The sequence below is a fragment of the Antennarius striatus genome, chromosome 8 (assembly GCF_040054535.1).
Source record: "Antennarius striatus isolate MH-2024 chromosome 8, ASM4005453v1, whole genome shotgun sequence".
NCBI lineage: Eukaryota > Metazoa > Chordata > Actinopteri > Lophiiformes > Antennariidae > Antennarius > Antennarius striatus.
In genome coordinates this window covers 22645591-22665678 of record NC_090783.1, presented here as the reverse complement: position 1 = coordinate 22665678, position 20088 = coordinate 22645591, and the positions used below count along the sequence as shown (strand labels likewise).

At 39.9% G+C, this 20088-nt stretch overlaps 2 protein-coding genes across 2 annotated transcripts; one reads left to right on the top strand and one right to left on the bottom strand.

The window, feature by feature from the left end:
- The first annotated feature begins 14741 nt into the window (after positions 1–14741).
- On the top strand, positions 14742–15778 carry LOC137600629 (NAD(P)(+)--arginine ADP-ribosyltransferase 2-like). The gene is made up of 2 exons (XM_068322358.1): positions 14742–14747; positions 15056–15778. Exons 1-2 carry the CDS (start codon positions 14742–14744, stop codon positions 15776–15778), a joined length of 729 nt encoding a protein of 242 aa, XP_068178459.1.
- A 783-nt stretch (positions 15779–16561) lies between these two features.
- Positions 16562–19567, bottom strand: LOC137600628 (cerebellin-1-like). The gene is made up of 4 exons (XM_068322357.1): positions 19477–19567; positions 18831–19010; positions 17129–17260; positions 16562–16863 (listed from the first exon to the last, which is right to left on the bottom strand). Exons 1-4 carry the CDS (start codon positions 19565–19567, stop codon positions 16562–16564), a joined length of 705 nt encoding a protein of 234 aa, XP_068178458.1.
- Between the last annotated feature and the right edge of the window lie 521 nt (positions 19568–20088).

Sequence of the window (20088 nt, the reverse complement as noted above, 5' to 3'; positions counted from 1 at the left end):
ATGTCATGCATAGAGACTCTGTCTTCTCACACACACTTCTTTACATTTACACTGTTAGCCTGAGAGGCTCTACTCTGGTTTTTCCAAACCCCAAACAGTGTATGTGGCATCACACTGTATCACAGCAACATATTGAGAGGAATGGAAGACAACAAAGAGAATGTGGACTTGTATCCAAATCAATCAAATTGGCAAAAACATTCCCTACTCTGAGGCATTTCACATGACTCAAAGACAGGGAGATAATGACTATCCAGAATATGATCATGACATTTCCATCCAAGCAATCTGAAAATGAGCTTGAAAAATGGGATGAGATGAACCCTCCGCAGCCCCAGGATCGACTTGTTGGCGGGAAATACGTCAGCAACCTGTAGGAGGATAATATAGATGTCAGACAATGGTGAAATTCAATGGTCTTGTCAAAGAATGAGCCAGCTCGCAAGATGAGATGGCTGCAATCAGACCAAACAGTTAGAATTTCTTTTGCAGCAAGTGTATCTCTATTCTGGGTCTACAATAGCTAAATAAAGCCTTCTGAGACATATGGACCTTAGACAGACAGAAAAGGGCACAATATAACAGTAGTATAAATCTGTGGTTAGCAGAAGATGCTGTAAATTTATCAATAAATATCAGTGTTATGCACAGGATGCAAAATATGCCAGTTGAACTCTAAAGTACAAAACAGAATCCTTTCTTTTTTTCATGAATCAGTATTTGATTACTTAACACCACTAGTGAAAGGATTGGTGATGAAGTAGTTCAGATCATTTATAAAAGTTAAGAAATAGTGGTATTTTATACATATAATTGTGAAATAATATTCTTTGAGAGCACAAGAATGAATCACCAAGAAAAATCAGGCAAGAAACTCTTTTACCTCATTTAAATTCAATATTGTAGTAAACTATGCGATGTCTTCCTCTTCCATCATTCCAGCAAAGCACAAAACAAATCATCCAAAACACATCTTGACAGCTTTACATTAGGTTAGCATTGCTGCTCTTGGCCTTAAATCCTATCAAACACCAGTGCCCCGAGCAACACGGCCAAATCATCTTACGTGAAATATTTATTCCAACAGTCTAAAAACATTAAGTTTAGAGTCAAGTGCAACTGAAATTTTAAAATTGTGAGCAGTGTGTGTGTGTGTGTGTGTGTGTGTGTGTGTGTGTGTGTGTGTGTGTGTGTGTGTGTGTGTGTGTGTGTGTGTGTGTGTGTGTGTGTGTGTGTGTGTGTGTGTGTGTGTGTGTGTGTGTGTGAGTGAATGTGCATGTGTGTGAATAAATGAGGTGCTTATTGCTTCCCCTTAACTTACCATTTCACAATCCACAAGTGTAATAACGTCGTGACAGAAGACACACACACACACACACACACACACACACACACACACACACACACACACACACACACACACACACACACACACACACACTCACAAACGCACACACTTCTTAGCATGCTGAAGATGTGTGGGTGGAAAATTGCTGTGACTACACCTGTATCCACATCAGTTTATAGGCTTTCAGTGGTGGAGCCACACAAATGTAGAGGCAGTGCTGTATGATCATTCCCTCTGCATGTTGCCATCATATCTCATTGTGTCAGATAGCCTCTAGAACACAGTGGATAATATCTCAGGTATCTCTCGATGTGCCTCAGCATACTTTAAGTGTCGGTGTCACATTGTGAGTGTGTCGTAACAAATGTCTAAGTGGTGAGAGAAGATGCAACAGCCATCCTGAAAATCTTCTAGTATATTCATTAACGTCAATTTGTTATAATGTTGATTTATTGGATTTAGCTTGGTGACTGGTCTGCAGAATATTTTAACAAAAATGAGTGATATTTTTTGGCACCAAATCCTTACGAAATTTTGAGTTAGTCAATGGGGTTTTTTGGATCATAATCAATATGTGGCCTGTTAACCGGATCGCATTTTGTCTTCTGAGCAGTTGAGATGAATTTAGTTTCTTATGGAACTGTGATTTAAATAAACAAAAGCATTTAAGTCCCATTTAAGAGTGCAGACACACTGTCCCCCCGGGGTGATGACTGATATTATATGTAGACCTAAATTACTGTTAGAGGTCTTTTCATAATGTATTAATTAGCTCTGAAGGTTTATGGGAACTGACCAAAAAGTGAAAGCTGTGCCATGATAGCCAGTGTTTAAGCTCTACCGGAGCCACGAGTAATTACCACAGCATAAAACATGCTTTCTGGGCATAGACATAAATCTTAAAATGCTACTTAGCTGGCCATAAATCTACAATACCATGCTGTACAACACATATCTCCAGTCTGGCTGGCTTGAAGAATGCCTCACCCCTCAATTCTAATCAATTAGAGAAATCCATAAAAAACACTTGTTGATACCCACACAGCAACACCCATACGTTGTACCATCGAGCGTTCCTACCAACAGTCCCGCTACTATCTGTGTAACCATCTATCTAAGCACTAATACACATACACTAAAACCTTTGCTGTTGTTTAATAATAATAGTTTTGAGCAAGTAATGGAAACACACACATTTACACATAATTAGATTAAAAAAACACACACACAAAAACACTGACACATCCATATGAATTAGAAAGAAAAATGAAGGATGAGAGGCTGCAATGGGTTTGCATTATCTCATCAGTTCACACCTACTGCTTCCCATGAAAGGAATTATATCTCCTGCTAATCTGCAGTCTGGCTCTTTCGCATGTGGACCCTTCACTTGAGAGATACCATTAATTGATAATATCACGGTTGCCCTCCAAAGGTATTCAGTGAATAAGGATGATATCAAGAGTTCAGAATTAGCTCCTTAATTATTTATTTGCTTTATTGTTGGTCAAATCAAATTTCAACCATTGAAGATCCTGTTTGGCAAAAGGGGCAGTCTGCATGTGCATGTATCTTAAACTTGGTAATATCTGTACGTCCGCTTGCACACTCGACAACCCAAATTCCAAAAAAGTAGAATATGGTGTAAATTGGATGTAATAACAGAATGCAATGATTTTCAAATCTCATAAACCCATATTGTATACACAATAGAACACAAAAAAGATCATGTCAAAAATGAGCCCTTTTACAGTTTCATGGAACATATTTAAAATTGATGCAGCAACATATGTCAAAAAAGTTGAAAGAAAGGCAACAAAAGGCTTGGAGAGCGACCAGCTCAGATGATAAAATAAAACAAGTCGAGGTGCATTTGACCACAGGTCACTAATATGAGTGATGTTAAAGTAGAAACTTAGAGATCTCAAACTGAAATCTCATTATCTTGAGGCCCTCATGTGGTCCTGCATTAATAGCAGACATGATTCTCCATTGGATGTTACTGCATGGGCTCAGGAACACTTCCAAAAATCACTGTCTGTGATCACAGCTTGCTGTGCAATCCTCTCATGCAAATAACAGTTGTATCATGCAAAGAAGAAGCCATATGTGAACATAATCCAGGAATTTCTTCTCTGGGCAAAATGTCAAAATCTCTTTCAAGGAAGTCCTTGCATATTTCAACAAGACACTGTTAAAACACTTGCTGCATCCATCACAAAAGCATTGATTCGCAGTAGAAGAATCTGAGCTGGCCTCCCTGCAGTCCAGACCATTCCAACACTAAAAAAACATTTGGCTTATAAAAAATGAAAAATCCAGCAAGGCAGACTCAGGTTAGGTGAGCAGCTAAAATCCTGTCTCAGAAGAAAATGCGATTACAGTATGCTACCAAAGCTTCAGCAACTGGTCTCCTTACTTCCCAGACATTCAGACGATTGTATCAGACAAAGGGATGCTGCACAATGGTAAACATTGTTTATGTTCCAATCCTAGGATCATGCTCTCTTGAAGGAGGGAAATTCTGGTCTTTTTGAAACATAGCAGGGATGGAGAGTTTAATACATCATTCATTTTGATGGATGCCAGAAACATATTGGTTTATTTGTGAAATGAAGCTTAACAAATCACAGGAAGACTATTTCTACATCTGCGCATGTCCTCCAAATCACAAGCATTTTCCTGGTAGTCCACGATTTAATTCCTCATTCTCATCTTATCCAATCATAACTGGTCATGTTCAGTTTAATTAAGTTTTAATGGTGTAGGACCAGATCATAACAAGCCTTTGCAGTGGAGGCAGAGAAAAACTGAAGACTAGTGGGTGGCCATCTCCCCTGACCAGTTGTGTGGAGAAAGAAAAAGAGACATGGAGTGAGTAAGTGACATAGAGACAAACTAGTAATAAAAATCAAACACTCTACTGTAAGCCAGTCATTTGCAAGCTGTCAAACATTAAATTTACTTTGTATCTCTCTTTGTTGTCATTCAGCTGTCATTTCAGTACAACAACATCAGCAACTCACCTCCACCTCTGCACCACCTGAACCCCCTGACACCTTGACACCTCCAACTGAATCCTTCCTTTCGGAGTACTTTTTATGAAGTCATCCTGTGATTGAACTCCACTCCTCACCACCATCACTGTCAAGGAAGTGTTCTTTATCTTAAAAGGACCAAAGTCATCAGACATCTTCCCTCGGTGATCTACTTCCTGTCGTCTCTTCTCTTGTTCATTTTTCTAGTCTCTCCCGACTGAAATCTTTGTGGGGCAAATTTTATGTTTGTATAAACACTAAAATACTGAAACCACAAGGGGTAATCCTTTTTCATTACATGTTAATGTATTTGTGAGATGCATGTCCCTCATTGAAGGACAGAGAGCAGATTTTCCACCCGTGCATTAATCTGTATGTATAGCACTAAGGTCACAGTGAAACCAAACAAGTATTTTGTTACCATTGATTTCTTGCAGTATTATCAACAATACACTCAATATGGAAACACAGGGAGCACATTGATTTTTGCCATCTGCTTTTCTTGACAACTCTCTGTGGACCTGTCCCTGTGAAGGAACTACATTCATCACTTTCTCTTTCACCAATCAGATTTTCTCTGTGGAGTATGCCAGATGCATTCGAAACAACAACACTGATCAGTAATGAAACCCAGTATGTCCTGTAGCACTAGCACAAGTCCAGCTGGGAATGTGAGCTGTAAAAACACACTTCAGACTAAATACACACCCAAAATGAATCCCGGGGGCTCTTCAACTGAGTCTGAAAACCCCAGCGCTAGCCTCTGTTGAAACAAAGGGAGGAAGTATGGGACAAAATTTAAATTAAAAAATGCATCAATGCAGCCAAAAAAAACACTTTACTCCCTGAAGAATGGCTGCATTCTGTCAGTGATCAAATTACACTAATTTTCACAGCATGCAATGTTACAACACATAACAGGCCTTTAAAATATGGAGGAACACATTCAATACATTCACCAGCATTATTTACCTCGTCAAGTCTTGATAAAATCATGAGCCCCCGCCACCCCACCAGTGTCTGGACCCTGATGGGGGATTTATCTTGCTTCCGTTCAGGACAGATGCCCTTCACTCATGGTTTCCCAGAAGTGTTTAAACAGTGAAGGCTTTCTGACGCCATCCAGCACAGTTATCTCCTGTTTGTTTCAAAATTAGAACTTTGTGATGTCAAGTTTGGAAATAGAATATTTCCCTTACTACTTTCATCTTTCACAAAATTGTTTGCTGTTCAACCCATCATTACATTAATAACATAACATGATGTCCTGAAGTAGTTTTAAAAATAGAATAATCAATTACAAAATTTATTTTACCAAACGCACAGAGGAGGTATGTGCCGCTTGTCTCGTACTTTAATCAGAGAACTTACAGTTTATCAAAGGACAATAATCTATTGTTAAAAATTTTTAGGTATTTCATCGGACATCAAATAATCTTTTTCTTCTCCTTTAGGCTTTTCCCTTCAGGGGTCGCCACAGCGAATCAGCTGCCTCCATCTAACCCTGTCTTCTGCATCCTCTTCTCTCACACCAACTACCTTCATGTCCTCTCTCACTACATCCATAAACCTCCTCTTTGGTCTTCCTGTAGGCCTCCTGCCTGGCAGTTCAGAACTCAGCATCCTTCTACCAATATGTTCACTATCTCTCCTCTGGACATGTCCAAACCATCTCAGTCTGGCCGCTCTGACTTTTCTCAATTCGTACCATCCTGCCTGTACACGCTTCTTCACCTCTTTTCCACACTCTCCATTGCTCTGGACTGTTGACCCTAAGTACTTCAAATCCTCCACCTTCTTGATCTCTTCTCCCTGTAACCTCACTCTTCCACTTGGGTCCCTCTCATTCACACACATGTACTCTGTCTTACTGCGGCTAACCTTCATTCCTCTCCTTTCCAGGACAAACCTCCACCTCTCTAGCTTCTCCTCCACCTGTTCCCTGCTCTCACTGCAGATCACAATGTCATCTGCAAACATCATAGTCCATGGAGATTCCTGTCTAACCTCGTCTGTCAGCCTGTCCATCACCATAGCGAACAAGAAGGGGCTCAGAACTGATCCCTGATGCAGTCCCACCCCCACCTTGAACTCCTCTGTCACACCTACACACACCTCACCACTGTCTTACAGTCCTCATACATGTCCTGCACCGCTCTAACATACTTCTCTGCCACTCCAGACGCCCTCATACAATACCACAGTTGGTCTTAACTATAAATGTGATTGGCTCTATCTTCATCTTCTGTTCACCACAAAGTGGACAAATACAGTAGTTCCAGTATAGCATCTGAGGGAGCCACATTCTTTAAATAACAAGTTTGTGATGATGGTAATGTCATAAAATGATGTGCAGTCATTGCCCTTTGTTGATGTACAACAGTGAGTGACAAAAAAATAATTGTTTAGAAAGGAAAGAATGACTTGTTTTTTTTACCTGCTTATGGGACACAACAGCTCCAACTACATAGGCTGGTCCATGGTGTATGAGCCAAGTAATGCTCAGCGCTGGCGTCAACTGGGGCAGCATGCACATTCTCATCCAGCTGGACAAATTATTTTCCAAATGTCATAGGAAGGAAATTGTTTGTTTGATTGATTGATTGATTGATTGATTGATTGATTGATTGATTGATTGATTGATTGATTGATTGATTGATCATTCACTCATTCTTTTTCATTGGTTCCTTCATTGATCAGGATTAGAGTTGTTTTGGCAGCAAACAATTCGCTCTGGACTGTGCAGAATAATGGATTTACAGAGGAATGGAGACCATGAATTAAAGATTGGTACTGTCTGCTTGTCAGAAGATTTAAATAATGAATGCTGAAGTGAACTTAGTAGGTCTTGCACTTGGGTGCCTCAGGTAATAGTGTCACTATTATTATTTTTGCTCCTGGGGGATCACTGCAGGCAATGTAATTAATATTTTCTTCACTAATGATGTGCTATTTCACAGAACTGTATTTTATCCTGTGGCAAGTAGCTCAGTCCACTAGGTCTTGGGCTGGCCGGTTACAGGCCTAAGGCTCATGTGGGCCAGTGGGAGGTGTGTGTGTGTGTGTGTGTGTGTGTGTGTGTGTGTGTGTGTGTGTGTGTGTGTGTGTGTGTGTGTGTGTGTGTGTGTGTGTGTGTGTGTGTGTGTGTGTGTGTGTGTGTGTGTGTGTGTGTGTGTGTGTGTGTCAGGGCCTGTACACATATACATATGCATATGATTAACAACAGGATGACTAACATTAGAGTGGACAAATAATTTCCCCTATGGGTATAAATGAAGTTGATTTCTTCTTCATATGACGGGGGCTCAATAACTCGATTGTGATCAACAGGTCAATCACAATGGTAGTCCTGGTAGATTGAATGGGGGAGTTGGATCAAGAAAGAAAACAAAAACTTAACGCTTTCATACGGAATGGGAGGAGGATGGTTTTTTTTCACCATGACAGTCATTTTTATTACTGCCAACTTCAAAAGCGAAAGCCGCTACCAAGTATCATTGCGGGTGAGTCACCTCATTGTTAACAAGAAATCCTTCAAAGACGGACAGATTTGTTGACAATTAATGAATAATAAATGCTTTCAAATGAAAGATGCAACATCTCTACTCAAAGCTGCAGCGTCATGATTTTGCAAACCTCCAGAGCCTGGCATGAGAGCTGGAGAAGCAAGGGTTTGACAAACACTTTCAAGACTGTTCTTTGCTTGAGCCAGGCTCTACATTCATGTGCTATCGTTCTTGAGGTTGATACTGAGGTTGATCCAGTCTCATCAAAAATTGCGGCAAAGATGGAAGATGATATTTTGACACTACAAGCCAACATTCAGCTGAAGTCCAGAGGTCATGGACATGTCTGGAACTTACTCACAGAGGAATAGTAACCGAACATGAGAAAATGTGTTACCTCTTTGACTGTGTTATTCTGCTCCATTAATTTATGTTCATCAGCCTTTTCCCACATTAAGACCATTAAGTCCAAATACCATTCCACCATGACTGACGATCATTTGGAAGGTGTTTGAGGCTCGCTGTCAGCAGCTACTGCCCAGACTACGCGTCCATAGCTGATATCTTTCAGTACAAGTCATCAGAGGAAAATGCGCATTATGATGTGTCTACTGGCTCATACTGTTATGCAAGGTATATTAACATGCATTGTATATGCCGTAAGTGAGAGACAAGGACAAATGTGAAGACTGGAGCTAACTGGGCTAGCGGCCTGAACTTCCAGGTAGACGCTAGAAGCGTGACGGCTGGAGGTTTTCAAGTGAGTTTATTCAGATATACAGGTGGGGATGTGCTGTGCATGTTTGAATTGGGTCGATCGTTCTGACTCTGCTGAAAAAATGTGAGGACCGCTGCTTTATGAAAATGTTGGTGTTACAGATTGGCTGATCCGTGAATTGGAAATCAAATGGGCGCTTCTCAGTGCTACATGACTTTCTATAATATACACACACATTCCTTTCTATACACAAAAGGACATATACACACAGTGGTATGTGGCCTTACAATCTACAGCTACCCAGTTGAAAAAAATCCATTCCACTACTGTCAGCATGAAGTCACCAAAATATATTTGCATAAACGTTACTCCCCTACTCTGTTGTGACTTCTCTCCTTCCTCCTCTTCATTCATTCATCCATCCAGATTGTATCTAAAGATACAATCTAAAGATACAATTTTACTGAAAATGAAAAATATCTGGAACAAAAAGTGCCTTGAATATTTCAGGACATCTTTTGCCCCCATACTACTGCACCATCCTTCCTTCACTAACATACTTTCCCTTTTGCAGTTTCCTTCTTTCCACTGAGACTGTCTTTCTTTCCATATTACCTCCAAACCCCACTTTCCTATCACTCGCCAAGTAACGGAGCAACTAAACTAAATATATACTTCTTTTCTACCTCGTGCTAGTTCCCTGTTTGTTCGAAACATCCACTTTAGTCCCCTGTGCCCTTGTGTCCTCATAATCTCCATACTTAACTACATCTGTCTTTTCTCTTTGCCTCTGTTGAACCTGCAGGGACATTGCTTTTTTCTAATGATACTGTCCTTTATCAATTACATCTTCCTGAAATATTCACTCATCCTTACCCCCAAGTATCAGCTCTCAAAGCATCATTATATACCATACAACATGCTCTGCCTTCCCCCATAACCCCTCATTTTGCTGCTCATGAGGATTAAACTGAAAATAATCAAAATGCTGTGGGAGGCATGCCCACATATGTTTTTCAAATACATACAGTAAATAAACACAAATACATGCTCAATGTTGAGAATAGACCAGACAATTTGCCAACTTGGGGCCAAACATTTGAACAATGCTGCCATCTACTGGTAGTGCTAGAAACATCACACATTTAAATAGGTCTTCACAAGAGACAATTCAATACAACACGGTAACAATGGCCCATGTGTAATGATACTATGATCAATCATGGATGAATTCTATTATCTCCTTCACTTTCAAGGTCTGAGTGTAATGTACTGGATCACTGTCACAATACCATTCTTACTGAGACAAAGGGAGTAGGAAAACTAGCTGAAGGCTTAAATATTCAGGCTTGCTCCATCCAGTGTGTTTGGGTTTATGCTCTATTAGGATAAATGAAAGGATGAGAAATACTAGAGGAGAGGCTAGCAATAAGAAATAGTCAGAATAAGATCACTGCACTAATTTGTTATGTTTAAATATATAATGTACACAAGAGCCAAAAAGAATTATCATAATATTCTGCTGGATGGACCCTACCTGCTACAGAATTGCATTTATTTTCTGAAACTGGGAAATGGTGTGTTTCTATTAATAATCCCATGTTTTATGCCTCAAGGGTCGATTCTTGATCCAATCCTATTCTCATTCTCTATGCACTCACTGGATATGCATAGATATGGTATCTCTTTTAAGAGTTATCTACAAAACTATCTGACAGATATTAAAAACCGGAAGTCATTAAATTTACTCCAGTTTCAGTCTAATGAAAAAGAAGTTCCTGTTTCTGGCCCATGTCTTTGACTAGACAGATACTTGAATCTACTAATAAGCTGCAATCACCTTTTTTTTATACCTGCCTATACGTATAATAATAATTTAGACTTTGAATAAAATGTTAACCAGAATAAGCATTAATTTCTTTTAAACTTTAAAAATGAAGAAAATGTTTTTTGGGCTCCCTGCTGAAGCTGCTGCCCCCGCGACCCAACTCCGGATAAATGGAAGAAGATGGATGGACGGATGGATGGACAGATGGATGGATAGATGAATGAAAATGCTTTTATTTCCTTTTGCATTGATTCTTGAAACAACTTTTTTTCATGCCCTGACTGCAGCTTGTATTGTGTATTTCTGCATTGTGAGTCATTTGAGGGGACACACTGCGTATGTTATTTATCTGAAAGAAATAAGTAATTTCCTGTGAGAGGATATGACATGTGGTAAAGTCAAACCATTAGCTTAACCACACACACCCACACAAGCTGAAGATGAATAAATGTGTGTTTCTGTATGTGTGTGTGCAGGTGCATGTGACTTGTCTTGAACCACAAATAGTATAAAACAGTCATTTAATTTCACACCATATTGTGTGGTGAAGCTTTCTGACCTGAGGGGTGCATAAATTACTCATTTGAAATACAGGTGGGTTAATGTTACAAAAACCTCCAAAGTCTGAACAGTGAGGTGAGTTCATTTAGATATTTTGGAGCATTATTAATGTCAGATATATGTTTGATGACAGAATTCCTTGACTATAGAAATGTGAATATTGAAGCGACCCCCGACGATATGAAGGTTAAATTCAGGTACCAACAATCAAGCTAATTGTTTCTTTCCAAAGTTCATCAGCAAGCAGGGATAGTATTCACAAATCAAAGTGTACTGTTTGGATTCAAATGACAGTGGTACAGGAATTAATCCCAGAGGACTACCAGTAGTACTGTAATATGCACAGGTAGTGTTGAGGGCTGGCATCGTGACTTAAGTTTCTCCCAAGATGACTTCAACAGTACCAAATGTCTCATTAGCCAACTTAACAATTCATTATTATGAACTACACTTTGAGATGGGGACAACATGGGGGTGCAGTAACTGCAGTAAGTGTCACGGTCGTGTTTTTTGCTCTGGTCACGTTTTTCTGCTTTGCTCTCCCTCCCCCGTTCTGTGGGGCTGGGGCATGGCAGGAGGCGGGTCTGGGCTCTTGGGCAGAGCCTGGTCTCCACACCTGAGCCTCATGGGCTGATTACCTGGGGCCTATTTAGCCACCTTTCCCCTTTTGTTCAGCGCTGGAAGTCATGCACTCTGTGTCCTGCCACGTTGCTGACCTTGGCTCCTGCCACACATTCCAGCTACGAGCTTCTTTCTAGTGATTCTCTTTCTTTTGGTCTTCACAAGTATTTCCCTGAGTAAGGGGATTTTTCACAATTACTTTGTTAGCTTGAGTTATTTCTCAGAAGATGATTCTCTGTTGTTACTATATAAGTCAAGTTATTCCATCGAAGGTGATTTTCCGTTGTTACTTTGTGCTTAATAAACATTTGGCTCTTGTACTCTCCTGGTCTTGCTTTTACCTCACGGCTCAGAACACTAAATCTTGGACTGGGGACTGGAAGGTGGCCGATTCAAGACCCATATCAGGAAAAAAATTTCAGACTGTGAACTGGCAGTGAAGAGGTGCCAGATCGACCCCTGAGCACTGCCAAGGCGCTCGTCAGTAGGGCACTGTCCCCCTTACAGTGTCCCACTTCTTCTTAGCTAACCTCTTTCTCTGTATGCACTCTTGTACCTCCTCATTCCACCACCAAGTCTCCTTATCTACTTTCCTTCCAGATGACACACCAAGTACTCTCCTACCTGTCTCCCTGATCACATTAGCTGTAGTTGTCCAGTCATCTGGAAGCACCTCCTGACCACCCAGAGCCTGTCTTAACTCCTTCCTAAAAGTCATGCAACATTCTTCCGTTTTCGGCCTCCACCATTTCGTCTTCTGCTCTGCCTTTGCCCTCTTCATCTTCCTCACCACCAGAGTCACCCTACACACCACCATCCTATGCTGTTTGGCTACACTCTCACCTACCACTACTTTGCAGTCACTGATCTCTTTCAGGTTACACCGTCTACACAAGATGTAGTCTACCTGTGTGCTCCTACCGCCACTCTTATAGGTCACTCTATGTTCCTGCCTCGTCTGGAAGAAAGTATTCACTACAGCCATTTCCATCCTTTTTGTAAAGTCAACCACCATCTGTCCTTCTGCGTTCCTCTCCTGGATACCAAACCTGCCCATCACCTCCTCATCACCTCTGTTTCCTGCACCAACATGTCCATTGAAGTCTGCTCCAATGACAACTCTCTCACTTCTAGGTATGCTCTGCATCACTTAATCAAAGTCCAACCAGAATTTCTCCTTCTCCTCCAGCTCACATCCTACCTGTGGAGCATACCCACTAACAACATTGAACATCACACCTTCTATTTCTACCTTCAGACTCATCACTCTATCTGACACTCTTTTTACCTCCAGGACCGTCCTAACAAACTCCTCCGTCAAGATAACTCCTACTCCATTTCTCTTCCTATCTACACCATGGTAGAACAACTTGAACCCTGCTCCTAAACTTCTAACCTTGCTACCTTTCCACCTGGTCTCCTGGACACACAGTATGTCTACCTTCCTCCTCTGCATCATGTCAACCAACTCTCTACCTTTTCCTGTCATAGTTCCAACATTCAACGTCCCTACTCTTAGTCCTATACTCTTGGCATTCTTCTTCATTCCCTTCCTATAGGACACACTTTCCTCCTCTCCTACTTCGACCAACAGTAGTCCAATTTCCACCGGCACCCTGTAGGTCAACAGCACCGATGGCGGTCGTTGTAAACCCGGGCCTCGACAAGATCCGGTATGGAAGTTGTTGATTTGATTCGCATTTTGGCAAAAGTTTTACGTCGGATGCCCTTCCTGACACAAGCCTATGTATTTATGGGACCGGCACAATATGACACTGGCTTGTGCCCCCTTGCGGCTACATTTAGTAATTTCTCAATGAATTAAATATATTTTTAGATCGTACTCTCAGTTTTCCTAAGTGTAAGTAGCCTATCAACAAGCTGATGGAGGAAGATATAAATTCCTGTTGAAAAATTACATACTTTATATGAATTAATTGAATGTGAGGTAGAAAATTCCAAATGTTGGGAGACATGCATGGAAATAGAACATAAAAATAGAAAGATTTTAGAAAGAAAATTGTGTGTTTGTGTGTGTGTGTGTGTGTGTGTGTGTGTGTGTGTGTGTGTGTGTGTGTGTGTGTGTGTGTTTGTGTGTGTGTGTGTGTGTGTGTGTGTGTGTGTGTGTGTGTGTGTGTGTGTGTGTGTGTGTGTGTGTGTGTGTGTGTGTGTTGGGTTTACGTAGTTTCTCACACCAAAACCTCTTCCTACGTGAGACATCTGACTTACTGACACGCGGAAAGTGACTCAACACTCATCATTCAACACCGAAAGTTGTGAAGAATAAGTCATAGTATTTTAATCAGAATTTTGTTAATTGGCTACTTTTATCAATTTCATGCACTGCACTAAAAAGATAAAAATAACAATTTTATCAAAATAATGCATAAGGAAATTTTAAATCCATTGACAAGGAGACAAAAACTGTGGATGCTCCTTGCATCCACAGGACTGTCATTGTTCGTATAATTTTTCTACTGTTTCCATTTTTACTTCAGAAGCAATAAGAAACATTCTATGGAATTTACTTGATTTGGTCATCTAATGTCATTGGTTTGATAGTGAAGCACTGCCACTCCAAAAAGAGGATAACTGATAAAGTGATGCATTTTCAACATGGAAGTGTGAGGGTAGGGTAATCATTTCAAAAAGTTTCATGGGACGTTCTATCCTCATGTGATAGTTGTTTATCTCCCTGTTTTGAAACATGGAAACTTCCTGCCCACAGACCATGAAACTTTTAGCCATGCAACTTCACACGTGTGAAGAGCTGACGCATGTTTGACCATATGGAAAAATGTCTACACCTATAAATATGACTAACATTAGTGCTGAATACATGCTGAGGACCAGTTGTCTGACAGACACCTTTACTCGGAATCTTCACTTGGTGTGCAACATTTTATCATCCTCTAAACCGGTGAGTTTTAAATCAGCATTTCAATGTCAGACAATGTTCTAATATATTTATATATTATAATGTTCCTCGCTTTGTATTTTGTCATGCTTCATTTTGTTTGAGTCTGATTGACAGTTTTGTTGGTTCACAGTGATCAAGGGAATTATGATGATTGTTGCTTTGCTGTGCTTACTCATGTGCTGGATGGTGCCTGTGCACCCAATGACGGTGAGTGGAGGATGTGAAAATTGTTGACATTAAATAAGATGCTTTCAGAATTATCAAACGTACATTTTGCATTTTAATTTGTATACCTCTTAAGCTCCTGTTATATAATTATTACAATGTGGGAAGCATGCATGGAAGTTGAGAACACAATAATATGGTAGTAGTATGACAGCTCAAATGATATAGTAGCTGTCTACTTTCAATCCAGAAATTCAATTCAGACCAAACAGATGCCCACGTAAATCCAGTTTTAGCAAAGTCTGTTAAATGACATTGTTTCTTCTATTTTTCTATGTTTTCCCTTCTAGGTCCGTTTCAACTTCAATAAGACAGACGTCAAAACCATTCCAATGGGCATGGCTGAAAATTCTATTGATGACATGTACTTCGGTTGCAATGAAAAAATGGGACATATTGTCAATCAAACATACATTGAGAAAGAAAAACAACATTTTTCAAAAGAATGGAGGGAATGTGCTAAGTACAAATACAAAATATTGACAAACCTCACTTCACTCCAAATGGAAGCAATCTGCCTTTATACTGGTGATAATGTGTACTTGAAATTTAACAAAGAAGTACGTGACAGAAGAAGCAACTATGACTCTAATTCTCTTGAATTCCATTTCCACACATTACATTACCTGCTGGTGTCTGCCATACAGATCTTGAATAGAAATTATGACTGTCACACAGTTTACAGACGAACAACCTTAAAGTTTGCTGGCGAAGTCAACCAAGTAGTTCGTTTTGGTTCCTTTGCCTCCAGCTCTTACAGAAAAAACTTGAGAGATTTTGGTCATGAGTCCTGCTTTGAAATCAAGACATGCACAGGAGCTCCTTTGGAGAAATTATCAAAGTTTGCAGATGAGGCTGAAGTGCTCATTCCACCCTATGAGATGTTCAAAATAACTAAAATAATAACTCAGAGTCAGATTGAAATTAAAGGTCTGAAAGACTGCAAAATTGTCTTCTTCTTAGAGAGTGCAGGAGTTCAAAGCAATCTGAACTGCAAACTTGTTCATCAGTAAATGTACTTCTCCATCTAGTGTGGTGTCCTGTTAAAACTAAATTAAAGAAACGATGTACAATGTAGTAAAAATTGTCTAATCCTAGTGTCTAAATTCATTGGCTCTTTTTAATACTTACTGCTTTTGCCATGTGAGTCATTAAATGGATTTATAGAAATAATGTTGCCTGTATGTTCACATTTCAACGTGTAATCCTTTATTCTTAATTCTACAACCAGCATCTGTTAACACACAAAATCACGTGGTTATTTTTATTTTATTTTTTTTGGTGGGGGGGGATGCTGGGGTTGCTTCTACTTGTCTTTATGTTGTGACAGTCTGGCTTTAATTCATTCTAATAAACTAATTGTTGCTCCCTTATTTCCGGGTTTTGAGTGGAATATGACAGATGGGAATACTATGTTCTGGCTAGTGACAAATATTCATAAAAATATTTATTATGTATTTATATTTTACCATAGCCATAACCCTGAAAATAGAAAAGTGTACGAAAGTTGAGATTTGACCTTGACCTAGTTTTCTCAAACTCAAGGTCATCATCTCATTTTCATCTCCTTTGCTGCCCGAGTAATGTGCTTTTTATCATCCTTCTATCTGCAACGGTTGCTACGTTATTTGGTGGCCATACAAACAAATGGACGAACGAACCTACGAACACACAAACACTGACAATTACAATACATCACCGCTTTGAAGCGGGATGTAAAAAAAAAAAACAGTAAATGAATTCATATTAGCTTTGAATCTCATAGACACAGTGGACTACAAGGAATCACATCAGCATTAATCAATAATGGGGTAAATCAATGAGCCAGAGAAGGTGTTCAGGCCCTCAACAATCCCACATATCTGCCTTCCTTTCAACAGTTCCACATAGACCTGGCTTCCTTGCTGCAGCGACAGCAGCAGTGTATGGGAGCTGCTGTCTTCTGAATCGTCTCTGTTGTCCTCCCAGATGGATGCCACCACCTCGCCATTCCTCATCAGCTGGACCTTGTAGTACATCCTCTTGCCTGGCCTGTCCACCTTGGAGTAGATAGAGATGGAGAAGGAGTACAGTCCAGAACGAGGAGCTGTGAATATACCTGGAACGTAGATAGAGTACTTTAAATTTAAACTGAACTTGTTGAGTTCAACATCACATTCATGATTTAAATGACAGTAAAAAGAGAGTAAACTCCAACAAGAATGAAATTGCATACAAAAAAACTAACTGTAAAGTGAAAAAACAGCTAAGGTTGTTTTTGTCTGTAGCTGAATTTCAGCAAGATGTCCAGTCATCCCAGGAATCACACTTCAACTACGTATTTACTGTATATAATGTTAAAATCATTGCTAGTAAGTCGCTACCCAGAGCAGGATTATATCCACTTCCATGGTTAAGTGCGATGGCATCATAGGGAACGGGGCTGTTTCTGTTGAATGGTCCAAAGCAGTTTGTTCTGCCGCTCATGGAGGCTGTAAATGCAACCTTTATTCCTCCTGGAACAGAAACACGAAAAGAAAGACATAACCTCATGTTTATACGTTTATACTGTCAGACATGTCTGCAGCCATGGATATTACAATTTTACATTGTAGTTTCATGGAGCGTTTGATCAAATCACTGTTTTTCTGAACACTTTGATGATTTCCTTTAGCTGCTGCTTTACCTCTGTTTGGCTATCCATGTCTTAGAGATTTTCCATTTGTGAGAACAAATCAAATAAGTCTGGAGTTGTGCCACAGTTGGATCTTTAAATGAACACAATTTACCAAACCTCAGAAGGTGGAATTGAGATTGCAGACATCCTCTTCCTAAATGGCTTCCCAGATATCTACAAAGCTTAGTCTTCAAAGAATTTTTGATTTGATTTGTTTGCATAAAATTGTTGTTTTCAAAGAAATTAATAATTCTTAAGTCATCACGTTATGTTCAATTCTTCCTAACAGTGGTTGCCGTAGGCCAAGGCCAGGAAAAACAACACAAACACCTGAAAGGGGCACTGAAAATTTGTGGATATCCTGACTGGATACCTTCGTCAAGATTTACACAAGATCTAGAAAGGAGAACACAGTGAAGAATGAAGACAAGGACAGCAGGCGGAATGACAAAGTGATCCTTCATGTGTCTGGAGTGTCCGAAAAACTGAGGAGGATCTTCAATAATCACCAGGTCCTTGTGTTCCTGAAGTTGAGCAACACCCTTTGACAAATACTGGTCCACCCACAAGACCACATACACAATGACCCCCTTGTCAACGACCATTGTTGAAGACCCAGACGAGTCTTGACAGTGACCACTGGAATATGGATAGCACTGACCACACCTCACAGAGTTAAGAAGCTGACAGAAGACCAACCACAACCAGAAGTCAAGAAACCACTTGGGTGAGAGGTGAAACGTCTTCAACAAACTTACTTAAACAACTTTGGATGATCAGCAAAGTATTTATCAGTAAAGAACAAAATCTGATTAGTTCCCTGTTCTGCAGCAACCCATGCGGATCAGCAACACTCACTTCCCTCATCACGACTTCGCCATACTCATAAACAACTGTAAATAAGATAAAAAACTTGGCGAATGATTGTTCGCTATAACACAATAGACACGAAAAGCAAACATATGCATCCACGGACAGAAGAGGAACTAATTAGGTAGCCAAATACAAGATGACTTTATTCATACTCATAAGCAACTGTGAATGAGATGTGGCATGTGTGTGTTAAAAAAAGGGGGCATGTGTGTGTGTTTGCTCTGACGCTGAAGACACACCAAATGCAAATACACATGCACACACACACAAACACACGTACACACACTCAAGAAGGCTACACATACACAGACCAAAGCAGAACTGACTAGTTAGTCAGATATGAGCTGACTTCAACAACAATGAACAACTTGCTGGTCTAACTCACAGCCAGGACCACACACTGCTACCTTACCGCTGGACACAAACTGTTCCGTAAGTGCGAGACATTTCAAGTGAGCTTATTCAAATATATACAGTAGGTGGGGACATGTTAGCAGGTTGTACCCCATTGAAAATGAGTTTTTGTTCCAACATACCTAAAGCTTCAAGGATGCCATCACTCAGCTCGTTCAAGTTTGTCAAAAGGCCCGTCAATCTTGTGAAAATTTCATCTTCCGCCTTTTGAAGCTCAGTGGTAGCACAGCAACAGCCTCGCTTCTTCTTGAACGCGCACTCACAGTCCCACTTTCCACACGGCAGCTCACCCTCCCATGCTTCTGAAGATGGAAAAGGAAAGAAAATCAATAAAATCAGCAGTTTTTTTGTATGAGAATAAATACTGTAAAAACCTTCTACCTTCCACAAACAGCTCATGAGACTTTCTGTAATAGTATGGCAACAGTTGGTTCTTTCAGTAGAGGTTGCTCAAGAAAAAAGAAATGGTAGCATTTAAAATAAATTGATTATCCCGTTCACATGGCACAATGAGTAACAATAATGATTATATATAATAAGAAAGATTCGCTCATCAAAATTAGAATACAAGGAAATATCATATGGAATTTGTTCCAATAATTTTACTTGCTATAGGTTATAATGGGACATAATAGGAAATCCACACAAAATATATATTTTCTGTGCAACTGGCAAGCTAACCTCTGATAAGGATTAATGTCCACTCTCCATAATGCACTCAAAAAAGTCTGTACTCAGATCAATAGATGAATAATTTTTTTTATTTACCTGCAGCCACCCGTAGGCTGCTGATAATGTTTTCAGCTCTCATGCTGTCCCACAGCAGGCCCAAGACGAACACGGTGCATAAACGTCTCATGTCACAAGGAAATGTCTACAGAAACATTGTGGGAATAAAGTATGCTTTAGGCGTTTATTTTCCATCAACAGTACATTTGAACACCAAGGGGCGGCGAAGTTTCCATGACATCCATGCCTTTTGGGGATGCAGCACCTGAATGATTAACACTTGATTCATATTAGATGTCATGTTCATCAAGTAGTAAACATGGGTACATGCACTTTAGTTAACCAGCATTCTCCTTTGCAAAATAGCAAGTTGGAAATAAAAGCTAAATATCTATTTAAATGATGTAAAAAGAAGACAAAGAAAAATAATGCAATATTGAGATTCTGTCTTAATATTTTAATAATAAAACAAAAATTCTTTACTCACTGAAATCCTGCAAAGAATTTAATCTTCCCTGTGATTCCTTGTAGAACTGTACTGTTCAATGTCGTCCAGCAGCTCTTGTCATGAAGTCACAGAGATGTCCTTGTAGTATTTTGTAGGTTTTCTTTTCAGTGGTTGTATTTGCAGGTGGGTGGACAGATCTCTAG